The sequence below is a fragment of the Macrotis lagotis genome, chromosome 1 (genome assembly GCF_037893015.1).
Source record: "Macrotis lagotis isolate mMagLag1 chromosome 1, bilby.v1.9.chrom.fasta, whole genome shotgun sequence".
In the NCBI taxonomy this organism is placed as follows: Eukaryota; Metazoa; Chordata; class Mammalia; order Peramelemorphia; family Peramelidae; genus Macrotis; species Macrotis lagotis.
The window spans coordinates 689,899,072-689,926,190 of NC_133658.1; the positions used below are offsets into that span (position 1 = coordinate 689,899,072).

General features: G+C 37.0%; 1 protein-coding gene across 8 annotated transcripts in view; it reads right to left on the reverse strand.

Annotated features, from left to right (window-relative positions):
* The window catches only part of RAPGEF4 (Rap guanine nucleotide exchange factor 4), a 351,048-nt gene that overhangs the window by 101,897 nt on the left and 222,032 nt on the right, over positions 1 to 27,119 (reverse strand). For all 8 annotated transcript variants that reach the window (XM_074215698.1, XM_074215700.1, XM_074215702.1 and 5 more), the window contains 2 exons: positions 25,787 to 25,908; positions 24,180 to 24,363 (listed from right to left, as the gene is read on the reverse strand). In XM_074215698.1, the coding sequence (XP_074071799.1) occupies positions 24,180 to 24,363; positions 25,787 to 25,908 (306 nt within the window). The remainder of the gene's footprint in view (positions 1 to 24,179; positions 24,364 to 25,786; positions 25,909 to 27,119) is intronic.

The following is a 27,119-nucleotide window of genomic DNA, read 5'->3' on the forward strand; positions in this document are numbered from 1 at the left end:
CTGCTTCACAGAGTGGTTGGAAGAAAATCTGGTAAATATCAAAACATTAAGAGAAATGGGAGATACTGCCTCGATGCTTGGAAAAAAGTAAGCACTTATTAGTTGTTTGTTTAACTGAAAGCTCCTTGCCTTAAACCATATTCTCTGCAACTGCAACTGGGGGATTATTCCTGTAGAGCAGATCTTACTTACTAAAGCTGTCTTCATTTTCCTCATCTCTAGTGTCTTTCTATCTCTATGATCAAATAAAAACTTTGACATTTAAATTTCTTCATCCCCTACTCCCTTCTGATATTTCCAGTCCTTTTATCCATCATTTCCCTCCTCATATGCTAAGACCCAGCCACCCTTGCCTACCCACTATTCCACACATCCAACTCTTTGCCTTTGCTCAGTTGGTCCCCCATGCCTGAAGGCACTCCTTCCTCGCTGCTACCCTTTGGAACCAATAGTTCCCTTCAAGGTTCGGTTCAAGGGTTACCTTTTCCATCAAGTCTTTCCCAATGCCCTTAGTTACAAGGAGCAATTATTTCTAAAATGACTTTGTATTCACTTTGAATCTCATCTGTGCATTAGCTCTTTGTGTGTGTGTGTGTGTGTGTGTGTGTGTGTGTGTGTGTGTGTGTGTGTGTATGTAGGCGCATCTACCCTCCCACCTCTCACACTGAAATGTCAACTCCTTGAGGATAGGAACTATGTCACATTTGTCTTTATAACTCGAGCACCTAATATATTTTATTTGTATCCAGTACCTTGCACAGTGCCAACTCATTTTACACAAGGAAACTGAGGTAAATAAGATTAAGTGATTTGCCCAGGATCTTCTAGCCCAGAGTCCATATGTCTGAAGCCACATATAAACTCGGGCCTTTCTGATCCCAGGTCCAGTGTTCTATTCATTGTTCAAAGGTTAATAATTTTTTGTTAATTGATTTATTGATTACCTGAATCAATTATCCTACTTTATTATTAATCTTACTCCTAAACAAAAACTCTATAACTTTCAATTCTTAACTGATTTTAAATCTTTGCTCACCTTATTCATAATTTAAAAAACTCAATATAGGGGAAATGGGCCCTATTTGAAGTTAGAAATATAACTTGATGTTTCTGTTCATCAGAGTAGGTTTTTAAAAGTTGCATAGTGGTACAGTGCATAAGCACCCTGAATCTTTTTTCCCCCTTCTGCTTTCTGTCTTATAATTATGAGAATTTTAGTTGGGTTCATGGCACAATATGGAAAAAGAAAGGGAAAACTGGTAAAATTTGGCCAACTTTTGGGAATAAAGTTAAAAAAAATTAAAACCCTCTTAAGTCTAGGATGCTTTGAATTTGTTATAATTGTTCCTTGAAGTACTTATACAAAAATCATTAAGATAAAGTGTTTTATCCAAAAGATTTGAGAAGACCATCTGCTTATTAAAGGGCGTGGAGCTGGAATACAGAAAAAGCAGGAAGGAGTTGAAAAGAAGTGGAACAGTGAATTCTGGAGGGAACAAGTCTATGCTGGCATGAGGATGAATTAGGTAATTTTATAGTGTTGGGTGAAACTCCACCCAAATTTAAGACGATGGGGACCAATCACTGGTTTGAAGATCAGACTGTACTTTATAGACAGGCCCAGGTTGAGCTTAGGCCACAGATATTCTTTACATCCATCCACAGTAAGGCTTGATTCTTGAATGAATAGAATCTCTGCTCCTCTGTAGTGGTTTTGGGAGCAGCTAGCCAAATGCTGATGTTTTTCTGGTAGATAAAGCATCACACTGACCACTGAACCACCTTGCTACCTAAAGAATACCAGGTAAGAGGCATCAAACCACATCACAGCTAGCATGGGATAGGTATAAAAAAGGAAATAAAATAAAACACTGGCAATGCAATATTTAGGGAAAATAAGTGATGGCAATTTTCCAAAGGCTTCTTCTGAAATGGGAAACTGGATGTAGCATGCCCATAAAAATCTTCACAAAGCTTTTTTCTAATTTTAGTTTTATTCAGCTTGACCAGAAAGATAACAGAAAAAAAGGAGACTAAGACCTACTATGGGCCAGGTACCAAACTAAGAGTCTTAACAATTATCTCATTTGATTCTCACAAGTTTGAAAAAAAAGAAAAACAGGGGCCACTAGATGGCATAGTGGATAGAGCCCTGGCCCTGGAGTCAGGAGTCCCTGAGTTCAAATCCCGCCTCAGACACTTAATAATTACCTAGCTATGTGGCCTTGGACAAGCCACTTAACCCCATTGCCTTGTCAAAAAAAAAAAAAAAAAAAAAAAAGAAAGAAAGAAAGAAAAGAAAAACAGTAAAAACAATTGATGGAATGACAATTCTGTTTATGAAACATATTATCCTTAGAGTCCTACTTCTCTGCTAAGAAGAAGGAAAATATATTCCATTATCTATTCTCTAGGACTAATATTATTATAATTATTAAGAGTTTGCTTTTTTTTGTTGCAGTGACCTTTTCATTTAAATTAGAGTAGTTCTTTGTTTTTGTTTGTTTTTTTAGTTTTTGAGCCACCTCTAGTCATTGTTTTTGTTGTTAATTCTGTTTCATTAACATCAATTCATACAAATCTTCCTTTGTTTCTCTGAATTCATATTTGCAATTTTTTAATTGAACAAGACTATTCTTCTATCACAGTTTGTGTAGTCTTTATCCAATTGATCAGCATCCACTTTCATTCCAATTCTTTAATGACAGAAAGAAAAATGATACTAGGCTCTAATTACCCCAGAACTTGTTTTTTTTTTCTGGATCTCTACTTTGCCCCTATAATGATTTAACTTGTAGGGGCAGCTAGGTGGTGCAGTGGATGGAACACCAGCCCTGGACTCAGGAATACCTGAGTTCAAATCTGATCTCAGACACTTAATAATTGCCTAGCTGTATAGCCTTGGGTAACTCACTTAACTCCATTGCTTTGTAAAAACTAAATAATAATAATATTTATCTTGTATCATGCTAATTTATTATTACAATATTCCCATTCTCTTCCTCCCACTTCAATATGCTCTGTTTGGGCAGACATTTTGAATCATTTCATCTCTGCGTATGCAGCATCTCACATGGTGCCTTCTATGTTTTAGATGCTTAATTTATGTTCACTGTTGAAGTGAATAGATTCAAATATTGGGTTTTCAGCAAGAAGATGCATCATACAGTAGACAGACCAATGGGTTTGAAGTGAGAAGATCAGTTTTCAAATCTCATTTCTATCACTGACACTTTTTGTGAGCTTAAGCAAGGCTAGTTTTTGGCCTTGGCTTCTTCCTCTATAAAATAAGAGGCAATAACTAGATGACCTCTAAAGATTCTTTTAGATCTAAATATGTGATACTATGAGATACAGCAGAAACTAAAGTATGACAGATGAGATACATGTCTACAGGTAGAAAGACATCTTTGGGATTTTTGCCTCACTGTGGGCTTCTGGATTCCCTATACTGGAGAGGATATTGTGTCTCTTGGGGTGTTGGGCACTCCTAGGATTATTCTAAAAGGAAACTTATCACCATTACCTAGGATGTGATATATCAATGATCAAACTTGTTTTAGCTGTCTAGGAACTTTTTATCTGTTAGTAACAAAAGTATTACCAGAAAACATACATTGTCATCCAGTCACCCCTAAAACACATGGGAATGGCTCTAACTACACCCCAGTTGCCCCTGAACTGCTTATTTGTGTGACTCATGTGATCAAGGTCTACTCCCTACACTAGTGGAGCATCATTGCCACCCAGAGTGGATTAGTAAATTTGGGAATTATTTTCATTCAGTCATTTTCAGTCATGTCTGATTCTTCATGACTCCATTTCTTGGCAAAGATACTATAGTGATTTGCCAAGTTCTTCTCCAGATCATTTTACAGATGAGAAAATGAAGGCAAAGAGGGTTAAGTGATTTGCCCAGGGTCAAACATCAAGGGAGTGTCTGAGGCTAGATGTGAACTCAGAAAGAAGAATCTTCCTGCCTCTAGGCCTGGTTCTCTAGGTTCTCTATCTACTGTTCTACCTAACAGCAACAACAATATCTGAACCTCCTTATTTGAAATGTGACAAATGTGATGAATTATCAGGGTCTACTCAACACACAAATGGGGCACCAATGTCATACAGAATAGATGAATAAATTTGGGAATATGGAAATTAAAGCCCAGTTCTTTCCATGTGCCATGTACCCACATCAAGAAGTTTCAATAGTTCTCCATTGTATATGAGGTCAAATTTGACATCCCAAGTATCAAAATTAAGGTGCTCTGACACTCTATCCTAATCCACCCACTCTAGTTTTGTCTCTCATTATTTACATTAAGCTTATACTCTTGTCATCCCTGACCACACCTTGTTATACTCTTTGTTTCAAATATCTTTCTAATAGAAACTCTATTCTGTACCTTTGTTCATAGAGGATTCAGTAGGCTTAAGAATTAGGCTTTCCAAATATGTATATATATATTTATATTTATATCTGTCAATTTTTATTAAAAGTATCCATTCCTATATAATCTTCCTATTAAATGATAATGGTATTCTATACTTAAGATAAATGCAAGGCTTGATGTAAAAATGTAATACTAAAACTAACTGGGTAAGCAAAGGAGAGATGTGCAAATGTGGGTGAAAGATTAGAATTGTACACTGAGTGATAAGCTGAAGCAGAATCAGACAGAGAAAACTTTTGAGTTACAAAGAATTCACTAGTTCATCTTGTGATCCAAGCAACTTGCAAAATATGATGTTGACATCTAAAGCACAATTTATTCAATCACAAATCTATCTATCTATCTATCTATATATATATATATATATATATATAACATACATATATATATCTTCAGATATAAAAACAAATATCTTTTTGGTTACATCATGGCAAAGGTTTCAATCTGATTAGGGAAGCTATGATTTAAATGCATGATGAAGTTTGCTTGTTTTGATGCCCAGCTTAACAAACTGCAGAGGATGGCATCCATGAGGGAGTCTTGGGGCAGAGAAAGGGGGTCTTGACTCCCTGCCAACTGTAGCACCAAGTCAGCTGGATACTGATCACAGGGATAAGATCAAACAAAGCATTGGATGACTGGCCAGCTTCTGCCCACCAAAGGAAATTAAACTCTCCAGCTCTTCTTGTTTGTGGAGAGTGCCTACCATTTAATATCTAGGTATCAAAAACCAGCTCAACAATGTTATAGGCACAGGGAGAAAGAAACCAGCTGCTACCAGACCAGTGGCTGTGCAGTGAAGACCGACTCTCCCAAGGACCTGGATTGCCATGCCCTCTAGTGTTGTAGAAAATGTTCACCCCTGTCTACTTTCCACTGATCAGATCCAGGTACTTTTCTTGATCTACCTTCCCCCCCAAGAGCATCAAGTAATATTTTAAGCAGTGTGTCCTCTTACCGTAATCACTGAACAAAGTAATACTTTAAAAGATAGTTTCTCCTGGCAAACAGCAGCATTAACCCTCTTTCATACTTTATGGAGAACTGAGGGGGCAGGTGTGAAAGGGCTGAGAAGCTATGCAGAACACACATTCTGCAAATCAGCACCAGCTTGTTCAAAAGGTAATGAAAGGGTCCCAAGGACTGAAAGCAATTTGGCTTTCAAGAGTAAAGGGAACACTCTGCCCTGAACAGGAGGAGATAACTCCCATGTACCTTCATAAGAGCAACCTACGAGGTTTGGACAAGTGAATCGACTCTCAAGCTACTCTCTGAGTGGCAGCCCATGGATGTAGCTGGTCTTTACTTGTCCTTCTCCAGATGTCACAGGGAGAGATATTAGGCATCCCTGCTTCTTTACAAACCTGCATGGTGCCCCATTGAAGTGGATTTGTCAGATCCTGCTGTGGGAAGGCCTAGTTTCCGCAGGGGATGCATTCTGGCGGCAATGTCTAGTTACAGACAGGATAATAAATGGGGATGGATGGAGAAGCAGTTTATACATTAAAGGCTGGGAGGGCTCAGGTGATATTGGAAGCTCCTGGTAAATACAGCTTTATCAAGGAATTTATCAAGGTCAGAGACAGATCCTCAGCTGCTGGAACGTGGCTAAAATGTGGGATTTAGCCAGCCTCTAAATCGCAGAATAGTATTGGGAAATAATATCATTCTTTCTCTCTCTCTCTGCTTTGCTCCCCCCACCCCATTTTGGGCCTTACCTAGTGAACTCTGTGGGGAAAAACTGCCTGCTCAGGTCCTTCAGAGCAACCCTCTTGTATCCTTGTTTCCATGGGTACAGTGGATAAGACACAGATCCAAAGAAGTAATTCGTATAAATATCTGACAAGCCTGGGTGGGCCTTCCACAAAGGCTACAACTTAAACAATGGTCACCAGTGAACAAGCCTGGCATTTTGAGAATCATAGACTGAAGTGGTTCATGCTGATTTTCCAGGATGCATTTGCCCTTTACTGAATCACCTGCCTTTCCCACTTATAATTTCAGATTTTTCTTCTCAGCCCAGGAGAGCATTTCTTTACTCCCTGTATTTTGATCCCTCTTTCCACTCTCTTGAGGGGAAAGTGAGCATACCAACACAGCAAACCCTACTCTGCCCTTCTGCCCCTTCCCCAGGATCACATTTGCTCCACCTCATCATTTAAACAATCCTCCACTGGAAGCTCATTATCAGGTATAATTTTGAAAAGAGCAAAATAGATTCCTTTAAAAAAAAAGGAGAGGGAAGGGAGTATTCCAAGGATTTAGTAATCTAAAGATTTTTAAAGGGTCATTTCCCAATTCCACATGGTTTACTTGTCTGTTCTTAGACTGTCCCTTAGTTGTCTTTGCTCAGAAAACCGTGCCCACTTGTATCAGGTGCAATAAGGCATCTCACCTATAAAGCTTTGCTCATAAAAGGTTCCTAAATGTTTGCTGAATTGAATGGAACAGAATAATGAGCTGAATCCAATCCTAATCCAAGGATTAGCAGAACCCTATCCTGTCAGGCTGATGGAGAGGCTTATCACATCTGAACTTGATGCTTTCTTTACATATTGGGAAATACAGAATATACAAATCTCTAGTAAATAATGGAAGCAACTTTATGAGATAAATGTATAAAATGATTTCATTGTCACATTTGGGCAATAGTGTTTTGGCTATTTAGCTAAGGCTCTTTGGAGTTCTGGGTATTTGTGATTTAGGGTTTCCAGTGGTTTGTTTGTTTTTGGTTATTTTTTTTAACATTTTATGTGTCTGACAATCTCTTAATAAAAGTGTACATTCTTTACATCCTTCTTTGAAGCTAAAGACTGGGCATAACCTTGAAAGACAAAACAGTCTTTCCTTTGAAATAACCAGAAAAAATATTAGGTGGGGAGTCAGAAGGCTGCCTTCTAATCTTAGCTCTAGTCATATGATTTTTGGGAAAATAACTTTTCTTCCTTAGTTTCTTCATCTGCAAATGAAAGGATTAGATCAGTTTCCATAACTAAATAAAAGACTGAGAAAAAAGAAACTGTGTCTAGCCAAGACAGTATCATTGTCTCTGTACATGATCCTGGATAGGTCATCTTATATATGAAGATATGACACAGGATACCCAAAAGTGCTCTGAGGAGGTAACTTTGTAGATACAATGGGTTCTTATTGTTTTCTTCTTCTAATACTAATCTTTCAAATATGTATTATGTATCTACTATTGGTAAAACACTGTTTCAGGATATGGGGAAGGCATAAAGTTAAAATAAAATAAAGTCCCTGCTGGCATAGAGATTACAGCCTCACAGGAAGATGAGACAGAAACAAAGAACTGTAAGACTTGCTATTGCATAAGTATATGGAGAAATTACACAACAAAATCTATGTGATGTTGAAGGGGAAAGAAAATATCAGTAAGAGAACATAACCAACCCATTATGGCAGAGGAAATATTTGAATTGGACTCTAAAAATTGGGCAGAAATTCATCATGTTAGAAAGGAGGAAGACTTTCCAGGCACAATGAAAAATATGGGAAAAACATGAAAATTCAGGATTCATATGGAAGCAGTTCAGTTTGGAGAGTAGGACCAAAGGAATAATATAAAAGAAGTCTGGAAAGGTAGAATGGTACCTGAGTGTGGAGGCTCCTAGATGTGAGGAAATAATTTCAAATATCATTTAGTAAACATTAAGGAGATACTGTGAGTTTTAAGCAAAAAAGTAATATGATCAAATTGACACATTAGAATAGCAGCAGCAGAATGAAAGATGCATTTAAAAATTGACAGAGCAGAGGAAAGTAACATTAAGAGACTTTTGTACTAAGGTTGTAAGGAGAAGCTTTACATAATCATCAATATCATTACAGCTAATATTTATACAGCACTTAGGTCAACTGTGGGGAGGGGACCTGGAGTCAAGGAGACTCATCTTCCTGAGTTCAAATCTAGCCTCAGATACTGTGTGACCCTGGGCAAGTCACTTAACCTTATTTGCCTCAGCTTCTTCATTGGTAAAATGAGCTAGAGAAGGAAATAGCAAATTATTCCAGTATTTTTGCCATAAAACCTCAAATAGAATTATAAAGAGTTAGACACAACCGAACAACAACATATAGTGCCTACTATGCACTGTGCTAAGCAATTTAGAAATATTATCTCATTTGAGCCTCACAACAACCCTGGAAGGTAGATGCTCTTATTATCCCATATTTTACAGATACCAATGTTTGAGAAAGAAATTTCAGGAAAGGTGTGAAGGCAGAAGAAAAGTTTCAAAGGAAAAGTGGATTCTGAGTAAGTAAAGGCATTGTAACTGACAAAAAATTTTCAAATTCTGCAGTGAAGCAGAAGAGAGAAATGGAATGGAAGTTGAATAAAATAGTTGGCCAACAGAAGATTTTTATAGTATCGATGACAACTGACATAGGCAGTGGTCTGGAACCAAATTCTCAATATCTCTGAGGTACGCCTGCACTATCCTTCACAAAATTATTAACATGCCTGCTACCTAGTGCATGATATTCTTATGAAGCAATGAGAAGAATAATGACATATTTACATAATGGTTTATGACTTTCAGATAAAGAAATATTAATATCAAGACTGATTCTATTTCCACAACATCTTAGAGTCATTGAAATTAGAACCAGAAGGAGCCTTGGAGATCACCTAGTCCAACCTCCTAATTTTGCAGCTGAAGAAATTAAAGTCCAGAGTTGTTTGTTGACTTGCCCTGGGAAATCAAGACATGAAGTGGCCCAGCTGGGATTATAATCCTGGAATGACTCCACTGGCCATATATTAGCAAACCTATTTTGTAATAAAATCATAACCCCAAAGATGTAACAGGGATTTTCCATGATCACATTGGATTTAGGGTGTGTTATGATAAACTTTTGTAAGGGAGAGAGTAGATTATATCTCATAAGAACCTAATTGGCTAGAGTCTTATAAATCTACTCAAAAGTGTGCTAAAATGAAAAGAATATTGCAATGACTTGGGTTCCTGTGAAAGAAAATGTGGAGTAAAAGAAAAGCCTGCAACAAAGAGACAGGTAGACAAATAAAAAATAAAGATGCAGACAACTGAAAAGTTGTAGGATAGTCTGTTTGTAGTCCTAAAGGTATCCAAAACAGGAGGTAAAAACTGATTTTCTAGGGTCAAAACCAAAAATATCAAGAAGTTTGAGAGGAAGCAGTAAGAGGCCAGGTCTGGGATTCAGACTTCAGGGGTTCCACAGTAGACCTGTGACAAGGCATCAATCATGACAGAAAGAAAATTCAATTTGTCATTTCAGTTTGACTGTGAGGACATTAGTACATTTCTTTCTGTCTAAATTTTTCTCGTCTATATAGATGGAGAACTCTTTCTGTCCTCAACGTTCTCTATGGCAATAGGGCTAAGTGACACAGGATAATATCCTTGTTACTAAGAGAGAGAAATGTGGGTAAGACGAGAGTACAATTGAATGGTTTGGGACTTACTGGAATGATTATGTTCAAAATATGAAATGAATAGCTCTCTATCAATCTGGAAGGAAGTCTTGAGTAGTGTGCTATAAAGCTCTATCTGTATCCATGTTATGTTCTATATTTTTACAAATGACATGGAAGAATATGTTGATGAAATACATAGAAAATTTATAGATAACATGATGCTATGAGAGACTGCTAATACTTTTGTTTGGTTTTTTTTTTTTGCTAGAACTATTCAGGGAACACCCATGGGAACAATGAAAAATGGCATTTCAGTTATGAGGAATGTTAAGAAGAACAGTTTGACTAGACCAACAAGGGTATGAAGGGAGTAATGTACAAAAAGTATAGAAAGGTAGGTTGAGGTCAGGTTAAATGCTAAACAGATGTTCCATTTGATACTAGAAATAATAAGAAGGTATTGGTATTTACTGAGGAGAATGACATGATCAGACCGGGGAAGTGAGGAACTTCTTCTACTATATTTTCATCTTCTCTGAAAATAGTCATAGAACAAATGATCCTGAACAAGTCTGTGAATAGATTTCAGGGGATTTGTGACTTGGAATGGGGGAAAAAAATCTTTATTTCAATATATTTGCTTTCCTTGAAAATCCTATTATTTTATTTTATTTTATGCATTTAAAAGCACTGTATTGAAAAGGGGTCTATATCCACTTTATGAGTTTGCCAAAAGAGTCTGACACATCCAAAAAGTAAGAAATTCCATCTTAGAGAGCTGTCTGGAGGACAATGAGTGATCAAGGGGCTGGCTCAGATTCATAAAACCAGTATGTAAAGCACAGTTAGGAGTTGAATCTATGTCTTCTTGACTTTGAAGCCAATTCTCTTTATCTAGGCATCTAGGTGGTACAATGGATGGGCTGTTGATCTATAGTCTGGAAGACCTGAGGTTAATCCTGGCCTCTGACCTTTACCATCTCTGACACTACACTCCTCTTCCCCAAGCAAATCACTTGACCTCAGTTTACTTATCTACAACATAGGAATAATAATAGCAACAATCTACCAGGATTTCTTTTTAGTCCAAAACAAGATAATATTTGTTAAGTGCTTTGCAAACCTTAACATACCATATAAATGCTAGCTGTTATTATTGTTATTTGCTACCCCATACTGCTTTTCTGACAGCTAGTACTTTTAATGATGGGCACAGAATTCAAAAATATCTTGACAGGCTATAATTTGGGCTGAACTTAATAAAATAATATTTAGTGTGGATAAATTAAGGTCCAACAAGAGTTTAAAATATCCCATCACACGATTCCATGAAATGGAAGATATGAATTAAAAATACTTCAACTGAAAAAAAATGGGAGATTTTGGTATACTGTAATCTCTTCATGAGTCAACATCATGATTTCAGCTGCAAAAAAACTAATATCATTCCAGGCTTCATGAATAGAAGAGCCATGCCCAAAACAATGAGTGACAGTTCTAGTATCATCTGCACTGGTGATTCCACATTTGCCACCACTGTGTTCTCTCCTGAGAAACAGATCTAGAAGAGATCTGCCAGTTGCCAGAATGGGAAAGGAATTCCAAATGATATGGTTTGAGAGAAGGTGTAGATGCCAGCCTGGAGAAAAAAAGTTCTAGGTGATGGGAGAAGGATAATAGCTGTCTTCAAAATATGAAGGACTCTCACATTTTGAAGGATGTGATTGATTCTGGGTGGTTCTAAAGGGTAGATCTATTTCCACTGAATAGAAGTTAAAGGGTAACAGATTTGGTTCAATACACTAATCAGTACATCCCTTTTTATTTTATTGGTAATGTTCAAGTAGAGGCTGAATAATTGGACTTATTGGATATGGAATTCATTCTTTGGGTAAATGTTGGGCCAAGATATTTATGAGATTGTATGCTAGAGAACCCCTAGTCAGCTACTAATGTAGGATTGGACTTAGATCTCTCAACTACATAGGGTCCCAAGTGGTATTTCCACTGACTTAGTCATTTCAAATTTTGATCATACAATGTCTGTAGGCATTTTCATTTATTATAAAATTTATTTTAAGTCACCAAAGATAACCTATACCATATAGCTCTTTTAGGAGGGGATGGAGGTGTATAACTGTAAAGTATAGGGCACTACATCTTCCCCAAATCTGATATACACTTGACTAGGTTCTATCTTCCTATTTCTGTTGAGTTGTTGTCCCACTTGACCTCCAGGACTGGTCTCCACTTTAATAAAGGAGGTAGGGTACAAGAATGTTTACTGACAGAAGAATAATATTGGCACTTAATAAGTTGCCTGCTAGCTATGTAAACCCGTGCAAGTCAATCAGTTAGTCAATTAACATTTATTAAGTGTCTAATATGTTTTAGCCACTGTGCTAGTCATTTAAATTCTTGGGACTACAGTTTCTTCATCTGTAAAATGGATATGAGAACATTTACATATTATCACCAGAGGTAGCTAAGTGACATAATGGACCTTCAAGTCAGGAAGAACTGAGTTCAAACCCTGCTCAGACACTAGTTTTGTGATCCTGACCAAGGCACTTAAATTCGGTTTACCTTAGTTTCCTCTTCTGCAAAATGGGGGAAAAATAGTTGCCTATCTTTCAGGGTTGTTTTGAGGATCAAATGGGATAATATTTGTAAAGTGCTTTTACAAAATGTTAAAGAATTATATAAATGCTAGCAATGTTAACTAGATTACTTTCAAAGAATTATGAGGAAATTACTGTGTAAACCTTAAAGCACAATACAAATATAAATTGTAATATAATTCAACACTAATTTAATAAACTATCAGTATACTGTTTAATTGCTAATAATAACAGAGAGGTATCTTGGCCTGGTTGATAGATAACTAGCTTCTGAGTTAGGAAGACCTGAGTTCAAGTCTTGCTTCTGGTCTATACTGGTTGTGTAACCCTGGACAAATCACTTGGTTACACAGTGACCTTAGGCAACTCTGACTGTAAGTTGCAGAACATGTACCCATTTACATTGGTAAAGGGAAGTTTCCTCATCAGGAATTTCTTAACCAATGAAATAATTGGGTCAAATAATAACTACAATAATAATAATTATGACCAATGATAATAATAATAATTATTATTGCATTAGGATGCTTTATGTATGGAAGATGAGGTAAAATAGTTAAAATAATTTTTATACAACTAATTTTTTAAAAGTTTCTGTATTTGTGTGGGTTTAGTTAGTTTTTAGGTGTGTGAAAATGATGGATAAGCAATAGTTAATTGTTCCGGGGGGGGGGTTAGACAATTATATTAGAAGCATCTTTAAGAAAAGTATTTACTTCCACAATTTTTCATGTAGTAACTTAAGGGACATAGTTAAATGCCAAAATTTTCAATATCTGTTACAAAATGGATGGAAGGACATAGAGTAAATTCTTTATTTAACAAAAACTGACCTATTGGTTTATTTCTTTTCTATCCTTGTTAGTTATTTGAAGAAAGGCTTGAAAGTTCATAATATCAAGCACTGTTGGCTTTAGGAAGTCAGAGACCATATGACTTCATAAAGTTTATATCTTCGGAAACATTCTGACCAAACAGAAAGACCTTTAAAATCAGATTCACTTCCAGGCAGGGGTGTGCTGGTAAATGTTTAACAACCTAAGGGTGGAACAATGTGCCTCATGACATACTTTTAAGATTAACTGGCATTATTAACATTTTCTTCACTTTCTTAAGTCTAGGCAATTAACAAAATAATAAATCAATCCCTGATTTGTAACTTTTCTGGATTTCTGAGGCATACAGGCTCACCTTGAAAATTTTACAATTGCTTCTCAGAAGTCCCCAGCACATCTCTGCTATCAGAACTTTAGACAGGGGTCTCATTCCCACCCTACCAAATGACATACTGAAGATAAAAAAAAAAAAATCTTTGATCGATCAGAAAACCTGCTCTTGGTATGAAATTCCTAAGACTGATCTATTTTTGGTTAGTTTTCCTCTAACCTCTTCATTAATAGCAACATGTCAAACTCAAATGAATAAACTAGAAGCAACTTGGTGGCACTGTGGATAGAGTACCTGTCCTGGAGTCACAAAAATCTGAATTCAAATCCAGCCTCAGACACTTAATAATTACCTAGTTGCGTGACCTTGAGCGAGTCACTTAAGCCCATTGCCTTGCAAAAAAAAAAAACCCAAAAGACAAATGAATAAACTCAAATTCTCCATTTTTTTGGATAAAATTTGGCTCAAAATTCACAACTGACCAAAATATTGTTCTTCTATCATGTTATTTTATTTTCCTCTCCCTTGTTTAGAACAAATCTCCCCTCAGTCTGTTTCTTAACTAGGTCTCTTTCAGAATCATAAAACCCTACATAATCCTGGAGTAGCTAGAGCTTCTGTATCCCAGTGCTACCAAGTGGGACTAACTAAAAACAAATTGCAACAAAAGAGTTTGGTTCTGTTGGACCTGGGTGTCTTAGGTAATTGGTCAATGATTTTCAATTGATTAAGGGCTTCTTAAATGCTAAACAATGTGCCAGATTATGATGACACAAATCCAAAAGTTTAAAAATCAACATTTTAAGGGGATTACATTTTTATAGGCATATAAATGTACATATCTAGGTTTCTAAAAAATCTACAAAATTTATTTAAGGTGATTTAGTCTCAATTGGGGCTCTAGCAGCTGGGAACATCAGGAAAAGCCTTGTGGCAAGGGTAGTGCTTGACCTGAGCCTTAAAGGACAGTAAGGATTCTACAAGGGGAAATACAGAGAGAACAGAGGCAAGTATCACCTGAAATTGGAAAGGCAAGACAATGAGAAACTGTGCATCAGTTAAGAAGAAAAGCTTATTAAGTCTGAAGCATGGACTAAATAAAAGGGAATGTGTGTGAAAAGGCTAGACTGAGAAATTGAGGCTGGGTTGTGAAGGGCTTAAAATGCTAAACAAAGGTGATCCTAGAAGTAAGAGAGTGTGTTAGAGATTTTTGAGAAAGGGAAGGGGCAAATATCATACCTAGCAGTGTGTACAAGATGAATTGTAATGATGAGAATGGGAGACCATGGCAATGTCAATGAAAGGTGATGAGATTCTGATTGAAGTGGTAGTTGTGGGGATGAAGGAAATAGGACAGATGTGAGAGATGATGTGGAGGTAAATACAAAATTTGGCAACTGATCAGTTATGTAGGATGAGTGAGAATGAGGTCTCAAGGATGACACCATGACTACAAACTTCAGCGACTGGAAGGCTGGCAACCCCTCAACATTGGGAAGTTTGGAAGAGATATGTGAAAATTGATTGTTGTTTATTGTTCCCACAAGGAAAGGCTTTTTAGAGGGAGGGGAATAAGTTCAATTTTCAATATATTGAGTTTGAACTGACTAGAACAGCTAGTTCAAAATGTCAAATAGGGTAGGTGGTGATGTGGAATTGGAAATCAGGAGAGAAAGTAGGGCCAGATACACCCGAGATCAGGAAATCAACAACATAGAGATTAAACTCATGGAAGCTGGTGAATTTACCAAGTAAGAAAATGAAGAGTGAGAAGAAAGGAGAGTCTAGGGCAGAACCTTTGAGTATTCCTACAGTTAGACCATGTGATATCGATGACAAGCCATGCAAAGAGCTTGAGGAGGAGCTATCAGACACAGAAGAGAACCAAAAAAAGCAGTGTCATGAATATGCCCAGAATGAAGAATATCCAAGGTCAAATTTGGCAGAGAAATCCTGGATTTAGGAATTGAAGAGGTTACTTGGCAAATTTGGAGGGGGCAACTTCATTTTAATGATGAGGTCAGTAGACAATGTTTCTCTGCTTCCTCCTTTAAGCATCCTTATTCCATTTGGTCCTTCTACTTATGTCTCTGAATATGTTGTTAACCCACATATTCATTTATTCCTGTTCCACTCATGTCTTTTGCTCATTGTGAATAAAAAACAACAACAACCAAATAAGTTTTTTGGAAAAGAAGATTTGTTTGCATCAATTTTGTATACGGTAACCTCCCACAGTCTATAAATAATGGAAAATAAAAACTATAAAATTCAAGAGCCCATTTTTAAGATGATTCCTCTGTCTCAGGACTGTTAACAGCTGCATGATCAAACTGTCATCGTTCTCCAGCGTTTGCCCTCAAACACCCTCCAGGTCTGCACCTGCGAAATGGGGCATTGTGAACCACTCTGTCTGCCATGGCACAAAAAGCTAATTTCCCATTCAAAATGTATGTTTTTTTCACCCAATACCAATAGCAACAAGAGCATGCCAAAAAAAAAATCCCCTGAAGCTCTATTCTGTTTTTTAAACTATAGGACATTCTTTCATAGTTTGACAGATAAAATGCTGCAGTTAATGTAATAAACAGAGAATTTTTCTAAGTAGCCTGTCAAAACAAGTGACACTTTTTTTTTTGCTAGCAAGTCTCAGATTCAGAACAATAGGAAGTACCTTTCAAAGCAACATCTTCATTATACAATCAAATTCTCGAAGTAATCTTCTCATCAAAGAATATTGTGTTATTTCTTTCCTAGTAATTATCAGAGTTCTGCAACCTCTCTGGCAGTGATGACTATTGTAAAATGCAGCTGTGGTGGATTGAAAAATTGGAGGGTCCTGCCCAGGTCATAGAGTCAATATATCTGCTATCTTGCTATGTCCTCTGGGGCTGGACAACAAAATGGTGAATCTTGCCAAGACCTCTGAATATGTCCTATGCTTTCAGGTTCAACAGTGAAACACTCAGTGTAGCTTACCCAGAAAAAGCAATGATAGAAGAAACGTTGGTGCTTCTAGCTGAATTCGAAACAGTTTTCATTCCTCTTAAAGGGAATAAATTAGGAATATATAAACAAATGAATAAATTGAGAATTCCAAATCTTTGTAGTGATCAAAACTTGCTGGATTTTTAAGAATAATTTTGTTTGATTTAACAACCAGTCTGACTATATATGAAAAAGCATCTAAATATGTAAATTAAAATCTTAGATGCTTAATAGATACAGTTTTATTGTTCTCTTTATTGATCACTTTCAGCTTCCTTAGGATCATCATTCCAATACATAAATCTGAAACTACTGAATCAAAGTTATAAAGACCAGTACAATTCTATTTATTTATTTATTTATCTATCTATTAATTAATTAATTTGTTTGTTTGTTTATTTATTTATTTTAGGTTTTTGCAAGGCAAATGGAGTTAAGTGGCTTGCCCAAGGCCACACAGCTAGGTAATTATTGTGTCTGAGGCCAGATTTGAACTGAGGTATTTCTGATTCCAGAGCCGGTGCTCTATCCACTGTGCCATCTAGCTGCCCTCCACTGTGCCACCTAGCTGCCCAATTCTATTTCTTTCTTTCTTTTTGTTTGTTTTTTAGGTCCAATTCTATTTCTTTAAATGATGTATTTGGGATGTGGACATGGAACATTAACAGGCCCTCCCCCACCCCCAACATATTCAGAATCTTAGAAAATTGTTGAAATCTGAATTTTGATTGACAACAAAGTAGAATCTAAGCTTTCAAGTGCAATTATCATTGAAGAACCTTTAGGATACAATGGGTAATAAGTCCAAGAAGTATATGGAAAAAATCAATGATAAACAGTGTCTTATGTCTCCTACATTTATTACATTCAAAGGTTTTTGGTTACAGTCACCAAACATAATAGATTGGTACCAACCAAGGGCCAATTCTATCGAGTAGTCTCTCTGCATGAGATTAGGGATAGGTCATTAAATTTCTCTGTAGATCAATATGTTTACTTAAAGGTACTATTACTTCTATGCCACACTGAGGGAGTAAGGTAACTGTAGTTCTTGTGATTATTAATAGCTATGTTAATGTAGCACAGACTCCATCAAGTTCTACTAAGGAGAAAAAGGCTTCAAATACCGACCTACCTTGGGTCTATTTCTCTGAGGACTAGCCTAGCTAAATTCAAAGAGTTTCTCTTCATAGGGTTAAAAGGAGAATGTGTGACATGATGAAAGAGCTCAATGAATTCAGAAGAAATGGGTGTTAACCCCACCTGTGATATCTGAGGGATGCACTTCACTTCTATTGGCCTTAGTTTATTTATCTGAAACTGGAGTTGATTTCAAAACCTGCATTCTATCCACCACACCACCTAGCTGTCTTAGCTCATTTTATAGGTAAGGAAACTGAGGTAAAAAGGGTTGAGTGGGGGCTTCTAGGTGGTACAGTAAATAGAGCTCCAGCTCTGGAGTCAGGAGGATCTGAGTTCAAATCCAACCTTAGATGCTTAAACCTAACTGTTTGACCTTGGGCAAGTCACTTAACCCTATTGCCTTAAATAACTTTTTTTTAAAAAGGGTTAAGTGACTTTTCTAGGGTCACACAGATAGTAAGTGTTTGAAGCTAGATTTGGACTTGGAGACATGCGTTTTCCAGGTTCCAGACTCAGAACATTATTCTATATGGCATTTCACTGCCCCAGATCAGATAGATACAGGCTATGAACATATATATATATATATATATATATATATATATATATATACATATATACATATACACACACAGAGGGAGGGAGGGAGAGAGAGAGAGAGAGAGACAGAGAGAGAGAGAGAGAGAGTTAGAATTCTTCTTGAGTCTTTAAAGATGGATATGTAGAGGCTTGGGTGGGGGACTTCCAGGAAAATGGTACATCATAAATATATGATATGAAAATAGGAATCAATATGCTATATGACAGAAATCAGTAAAGAAACTGCTCTAACTAATGTCTAATTCTCCTAAAGAATCAGAGGTTTGGGGACTTCTGGTATGCTTTTTAACCTGACTCTGGACAAGGGAAATAAAAACAATAAAAGTCAGACCGTCTAATTTAACTGAGAAGGAATATTTGGGGAAGATACTAAAACATTTATATAGAATAGAATTTAGGGATTATATTTGGATAGAAAATTATCCTTTGCTAATGACATTAAAGGTTCTACTTCTCTCATTGGGGGTGATGTCCTAAGAGTGTCAACGTGCGTACCAGTGGAATGTAAGATCTGACAACACTACCACTCTGTAAAGTCAGATTATGGGTCCAGTAGAGAACCATCTTTGTGTGGTCCAAGAAGCAACTAAGATATGTTCAGGGGTTGTTTCTCTATTCTGATTTGTTCTTGAATATCACCAACTCCTTTCTTCTAAGGTAAACTGTGCTGGGAGATTGAAGCAAGTTCCTAGGTCTAGGAATCATTTTTCCCCTTTCTGAGGTGACCTAACTTATGTCCCTTAAAGGAGTAGGACTTTTGGCATGACTCCCCTCTCCTTTCATGTGGAAGTCTACTGAATTTTTAATTCTTCTGCCCAGCTCCTATACTTGAGGAAAAATTAGAACACTGAGGAAAAGATAAAACTTAAAGAAAGTGAAGTATATAGGGACACAGGAACTGTCAAGTATTGAGATACTATCTCCCTTCCAACTGTACATCCTCCTAATTTCCCCTTCCTGAATACATACACACACACACACACACACACACACACACACACATGCACACATCCACATCCACACATACACATTCACATAGCCTATATAGGCTGATCATGGAAAGGAAGGGGGGGAACTCTATCTATGGTCTCTGGGCTGTTTCTCCACCACACACAACACTTTATAATGTCCACTCTTGCCTTCTTCCTTAAAGGAATACAGTCTCTTGCCAGCAGCCCTTAGAGTTTTCCCACCCTTAGGTAAATTCTTCACTATTGGGTAATTTCTCATGCCAAAACAAAGTTCCAGTAGCCCCACCCTGATTATGGCTTCTAAAAACATTCTACTTTCATTCCTCTTTATGCTGTGAAGGTAAACTTGGATTTTACACAAATGTATAAGTATATATATATATATATATATATATATATATATACACACACACATATACATATATGTGCTTTCACATGCTTGTTTATATTTACCTTTTGCATTGAGAACCAGAACTGTTATTTGTTTTTCTTTGTACATTCCTCATTTAGCACAGTGCCTTGAACATAATAAATGCTTTATGAATGCTTGTTGACTTCACTTTGGAGGTTTTGCAAAAGTTCTACCAGGAGGGCATGACTTTGAGGTTGGGTTCAGCAACTTACTTTCATAAGACCACACAACTATGTTTAGAGATGCTCATCAAAAGAGACCTAACGATCAGGGATTGAAGTCAGGTGTGAAGGAAGCATAGCAACTCAAGAAACAAACTCCTGAGGTATAGAACTATCATTTGTATTGGTGGGAAAAATATCTAAACTGAAATGAAATAATAGTGCTTTTTCTTTTTTTGTTTTTGCAAGGCAACAGGGTTAAATGACTTGCCCAAGGTCACATGGCTAAACAATTATTAGGTGTCTGAGGTCAAATTTGAACTCAGGTCTTTCTGACTCCAGGCATGTGCTCTATCCACTGAGCAACCTAACCACCCCCATTGTGCTTTTTCACAACTCTGGGTTGTTAAGTGTCTGAGAAAGCCTTTATGGGAAAAAAAAAACAAACCAACAAACAGTTGAGTTTTATTTATAGCATTATGATGGGAGGAAGAAAGGTCAAGTAGAAAGATTTGGAAGAAGGATGAAGAAAAAGAGAATTAACTTACTACAACAGAAGGTATTTTTGATAATTATGTGGTAGCAACAACTATAAGAGGGCCCTTTGGAACTCATGGGAAGGGCAATAAAAAGAGCAGAGGTAACAAACTTGGGACATATGGGCTTAAGTAACCCTCAAGCAACCCATAAAAACTCCCCAGTGTGTCTCAAATGAAATTAAAATGTAATTGAGAAATGTTTAACAAAATAAATGAAAATATAATACAACACAGATAATGTTAATTTGTGGTTTTCTAATTCAACATGCAACTGTAGGGATCTGTTTCTAAATGAATTTAGCATCACTGATTTAGAAGATGACATGAAGCTTATGTAAAATTCTGAAAGGAGATATGAGATAAACATACACATATATAAAGTTACAGATATATATAAACACACATACACATACATATATATATATATATATATATATGTGTGTGTACATTTATGGGAGGGATCAGACCTATGATACCTTCAACATAGGGAATTCCCATTGAGAAAATGCAAATAAGTTCCACTAAGTAATTTGTAATCTCTGAGATTTATCTATATTACTAGCCTTAGGTCACATAGCCTGTATGTGTCAGAGAGAGAGGACTAGAGGCTCAGACCAGACTTTATGCTGTATCTGGTTTTTTTTTAGATTTTTTTTTTCAAGGCACATGGGGTTAAGTGGCTTGCCCAAGGCCACACAGCTAGGTAATTATTAAGTGTCTGAGATTGGATTTGAACTCAGGTACTCCTGACTTCAGGGGTAGTACTCTATCCACTGCACCACCTAGTCGCCCCCATGTTGCATCTTTTGGTAAACAGATAATCATTTTAGGAGTTGTGGGTATAACTAATTAAAGGGGTGGAAGTGAGAAGTCTCATAAAGACAACATTGTGACAGTTGGTCTGAGGGATAGCTCATTCTTGGATTAAGCCCAGGAAATATATGAAGAATACAGTTCAGTAGCCTCATCTGGGACACACCAATAATAATTGAAGGTCAGACTAGTGATTCAGTGACAACTTTTACATCTGGTTGGCACTGGTTTTAGGGTGGAGAGATGATTTCACTTCTAGCAGGAAAACATCTGCCAGCATGTGGATAGCTTCTGAACAATTTGCCAAATCATCCCTAAGTAGAACACAGCTTAATTAAATTCAACAAGAATTTATTGAGTGCCTACTTTGTGCAAAGCACTGAGCATAGAAAGGTGAAAAGAAAAATTACACCTCCCTACCCTTAAGAAACATGTACACAAATAACTGTAATGAAGAATTAGAAAATGATTAAGTAATTAGGAGATGTCAAACAGAGGCACCTGAAAGATTCAAAGAGGGAGGATCACTTCTAGCTGGAAGGATCAAGGAAGGCTTCACAGAAAGTCTTCTATTTTTCTTATATCTTCCCCTGTGCCTGTCTAGTTTTTCTCAAGTACAAACTCTAATCCATCTTCCACTTAGTTGTCAAAGTAATCTTTTTAAAGTTCAAGACTATGTCACTCTCCTGGTCAGTAAACTCTAGTGACTTTCTTGCTTATAATCCTCTGTTTGGTTTTCAAAATCCTTCATAATCTGTCCCATCCCTGCCTTTTCAATGTTCTTATACCTTATACGTTTTCTTCTCTCTTCTTCCCCAACATCTCACATATTTCTGATCCAGTGACACTTGACCTTCTCACTCCACTCATTTCCTCTGGCTGTCTCCCATGCCTAAAGTGTTCTGCCTCCTCCATTCTACCCCGTAGCTTACCTGGTTTCCTTCAAATCCTAGCAAACCCCTATGTTCTATAGAAGCCTTTTTAGATTCCCCCTTAATTCTAGTCCCTTCCTTCAGCTGGTTATTTTCAATTATTCTGTATATAATTTGTTTCTACCTGTTTGCATGTTATCTCCCCCATTAGACTATGAGGTCTCTGAAGGCAGATACCATTTTTTTACTTTTTGTTGTCTCCTTAACATAGTGCTTAGTATATAATAGGTGTTAAATAAATGTTTTATGAGTGACTCTACTGATAGAGGTATCACCAAGTCAACCTGGACTCAAATGTCATTGCTTTCACTTATGTGATGCTAGAGCTGTTGGGAACCTCTAAAATGAACTAGTCCAAATCCTACATTTTACAAATGTGGTACAAGTAGGCCAAATGATTTACTCAAGGTTGCACAGGAAGTTAAGTAGCAGAGTCTAGATTGGAACATAGGGTGTCAGACTCCAAATTCAGTGTTTTTTCTATTATAAAACTGTCTTTCAATTTTTGTAACCCCAGGCAAGCAAGGGAGGTCATCTCATATTCTGCACCTCAGTTTCCTCACTTATAAAATGAAATTGATAGTACTCATTCGAATTTCTTTACAGAATTGTAAAAAGGGGTAGTTTTAAGAAATTTTTATTTATTTCAAATTTAGCAACCCCCCCAAAAGAACATTCCATTTAAAAAATAAGAGAAAAAGATTTTATGTGAATTTGTACTACATAGGGCTTATATTCATATAGATTTTATATATATATATATACATAAAACTTCAGTTTTAATTTCAAAGCTGTCCTACTTGTCTGTGTTTCCTACTGGTTCCTTCAGTTCTCTTCTATACATATTTTAAAAATGCTTAAATGTTCCTTATTTTCTTTCGTCTCTCTCTCTCTCTCTCTCTCTCTCTCTCTCTCTCACACAATCTCAACAACTGCTGACTCCCCTTTCTCTTCCCTAATTCCATACCTCCATGAAAAGAAAACTAAAATCCTTGTAATAAATAAGCATAGTCAAGTAAAACAAATCTGCATATGAGCCATTTCCAAAAAAAGTCTGTCTCCTGTCATTTGGATCTATCACCCTTCTGTCAGATGGTGGGCAGCATGCTTTGTTATAATTGTAAAGAACTATGAAAATGAAGCTATTATTGTGAGATTTTTCAATAAAATATATTCTAATTGACCTAAAGGATGAATTAATCTTAAATTAATTTAATCCAGTTAGACTTACTGAAATGCATAGTGGAAAGAGAGGTTGACCTCAGAACTCAGAAATACCTGTGTTCTGGCCCTCCCTCTTACATAATAGCTTGTGTAGCTCTGGGCAAGACTCATAACTACTCAGGGCCACTTATCAACTTTTTATGACTCAAAATTGCATAGTAGTTGCCAGATCTTCTCAAGTAAAAATGAATTTCCTCACACTGATAAAATCACAAAATTGGATCAAACCCCAGACCAAACCCTGTTAGATAGCTGATAAATATTAGGTTGCATTGTCTGGAATAGAAAAGTGGAGCACTAAACAGAATTGATGGTAGAGTTAATAGGGCAGAGAAGAAATAAATCATGAGGTTGTCCTTTTTAGTGACTAAAGTCAGATCACCAATTATATTCTGATGTAGCTCAGACTGGTAGTATTTGTGAGGAAAGGATTGGATATGGCTTGGCACTGGGACAATCATGGACAGCTCACAGATGACTAGATCAGGAATGGTCAAAGGTAATGGGACCTAGGCAATCAGCACACAAACTAGCTAGTGAATATCTCACTATAATTTCAACTAAGTCATAAGTTAGTGTACTACAAATCCTGTGAATGTTCCTTTGTTCTGTGATGGAGGGCAGGGCTTTGGAAATAAATATTTCCTTCTACTCTGTAAACCCTCATGAGGCCCCCACCCCCAGACTGCTTAGATAACAGTCTAAAATGGGTCAATTCTAATTTTTTTCACTCACGGTTTCCGGAGGATCATCCTCATATGTGCATCAGGTCCCATCTGCGACAGGAGCAGCATGGTGTCCTGCAGCTCCTCATCACATTCCTTCTTTTCTTCCTCCGTTGGCAGAGGGGCATCCTCATGCTCGTCATCCAGAAATCGATAAAACAAATATTTATCTTGGAAATGGTGTTCCTGGTCCACTAAGGGCAACATGGAAGAACGGGATATCTACTGTTACATACCTGACTCACTGACCCTGCCCACTCTCTGCAGGGACACACTGGGTAGCTGCTGCAATTCAATAAAAACAAACTTCCCAAGCGAGCAGAACCAAATGGCAGCTAAATGATGAGGCTGATACACCCTCCTCATGTCTGCCTTGCCCAGTGTTTTGCAGCTGGAATGCATTACCTCCTATTTGCAGTCAGGAGGACCATCTACATCCTATTCTGACACACCTCTCTCAAGGGATTTCCCTAAAATTTCCTTTAGGAACACTGGCCAAATTCTGTAAAGCAAAAAAAAAAAAAAAAAGTGACTGGTAGCTGAGCTCTGAGATTGCTGATCAGTTTGTCCTTTAAGAACTGACTCTCCTTTGGGTAGCAAAAGGTACAATTGTCTTGTCGGGGCTAACTCTATTTAAAGGATACTTAAACTATGATCTGTACTTTTTAAAAGTATTCACTCCTTCCAGAATGACATTTTCCCCTTAATTTCTATTTCTAATGTGTTTTACATTTGTATAAACATTTTCAAGTAAAAATTACAAGTAGGTCATACTCCTAGAAGTTTCTTATGGAGGAATTTTCTTTAGAAAAGAGAATTAGAAAAGCCTGCCTTGTAGACCAATAAAAAGATTTGGATTTAGTCTGGCCAAGAGTGAGGGCAAGCCCAGGAGATTTCATTGCCTACAATTCAGACATATTTTAGACCCTGCCTGATGGTGCCCCAAAATTGTCAGACAATAAAAATTAGGTTTACAAATCCTCCCCAGGGCCTTTGCTATTGCTGAATACTCCAGGTTTGAACAGTTTATTGAAAATTTCTTAGTGCAAATCTCATTTCCTCACAGCAATACCACCCCACTGCCCTGGTCACCAGACAGTTATCATCCTTGAGAGCCCAGGTAGCATGTGCTTCTTTGACAAAAGGTTTATGATTTTCAATGAGGCCATACAGTGGGTCCACAAATGAATTTTCTTTAAAAATGCTGCATTTAAAAGGAAGCTTTTAAATTCATTAACTACTTTTATGTCAGTACATTTCATGCTCTTCAGTTGGTCCTGTAACAGGATGGCTGTACAATCCTCACAATATAATCACACTATCAATGGACCATGAATACAAACTAATAAACATAACTGTAACTGATGCCCTTGGGTTACAATTTCATTTTCCTTTCATTTATTCTGCTGAGTTAGGAAGGGATAATGATGGAACTCAGCAATCAATATTATCCAGTGACTGAACTTGTATTCCTAAAAGAAGATGTTAGTTCTACAGGGTCCCTAATGGGATCATAATTCTTTTTTCCCCCTTTCCCATTTGGGAGATCTATGTAAACTCTGATAAAGAATGTGAGCTATATTGTGGATTTTCCAGAAACTCAGTTTTAAATTTTACCGTGATTGAGGACACCTTCTTCTAATAGAACTTGCCACATGCCTACAGCCTGGGCTCGGGAATGAACGCAAGGAGTTTGTTGGATCATCCAGTCGACCAGTTCTGTTCCCACACAGCATTGCCTAAGAGGAGGAAAAGGAATCCATTAATTACATACCATTCAACAAATATTTATTAGGCAACTTTTGTATACAAGGGAAGAGGTGGCATGGTGTGGGGGACTTATAAAACTGTCCTCAGAATTAGAAAGATTTGAGTTCAAGGTTGTTTGGACAGACTACACAAAGACATAGAGATAAGTTTGAATATATCTTATGGGAAATATTAAGTAGGCCTGATAAGGAGAAACTAGGAAAAATCAGATTAAATAAATTAGTAAAGAAAAGAAAGTTTCAGTTTCCCTTCTCTCCATCACTTTAAATTACTAATGTTGATAATTATGAGGTTCTGAAACTCACACTTAACCAGTCCCCCAATATGAAGAACCTGCTCTATTCTGATACTTCAGGACCCCTAAAGAAGCAGTATTATCTGGTAGTCTAATAGCTAGGAAGAGAGGAACCAGATACTTGGACAATTCCTAGTAAAGGTCTGTGTAAAATAAAAGCCAAAGTGCAGATCTACTTCACCTGGGAAGGATACAGGATAAAAGTATGATGGTTTGTAAAGCCCCAAGAGCTGTTCAGATGAAAGATATTATACAGCTAAAATTGTGCACCACTTCTATGTTTTCAAGCAATACTACTTGAATTCCTCACAGGGCCAGGGGGAGAGTGGATTGGGAGAAACAACTAATTGGAGATGATGCAAATCATTTAAAAAAAGTTCTGTGTAATGTGGATTGCCACTTCTACAGTGCCTGTCATCAGAAGAGCTCCAAATGGCTTCTGTACATTTGCTTATTCATTAATTTCTATAAAGGAAGTAGAAATAGGTCATCCTCCCTGACCAATTTTGGTAAAAAACTGCAGGTATCACTTGTGGGTTTACCAGGAGCCCCACAGGCTTTTCTACCATCACTGGATAAGAGAGTCCCAAAGCAAATGCCCCACTGATCATTCCAGTGGGCACTAAAATAAATCAAATAATTAGCGGGGCCATTGGATGCCCAGTTTCTAGTTGAACCACTGCCTATTTGTACTGACATATTACCAAAAAAAAAACCCCAAAACAAAACTCAAGAATGTTTGGAAGCATTCCTTGGGAATGAGATGTGTAGCAATGCTCTGGGATAACTCTGACTTCTTCACTGTGCTCCAAGAAGATCATTTTTTTTATTAAAAACTTCATCATCCTTCAGGATCCCATTAGCTTTGGCATTCTACCTCATCAT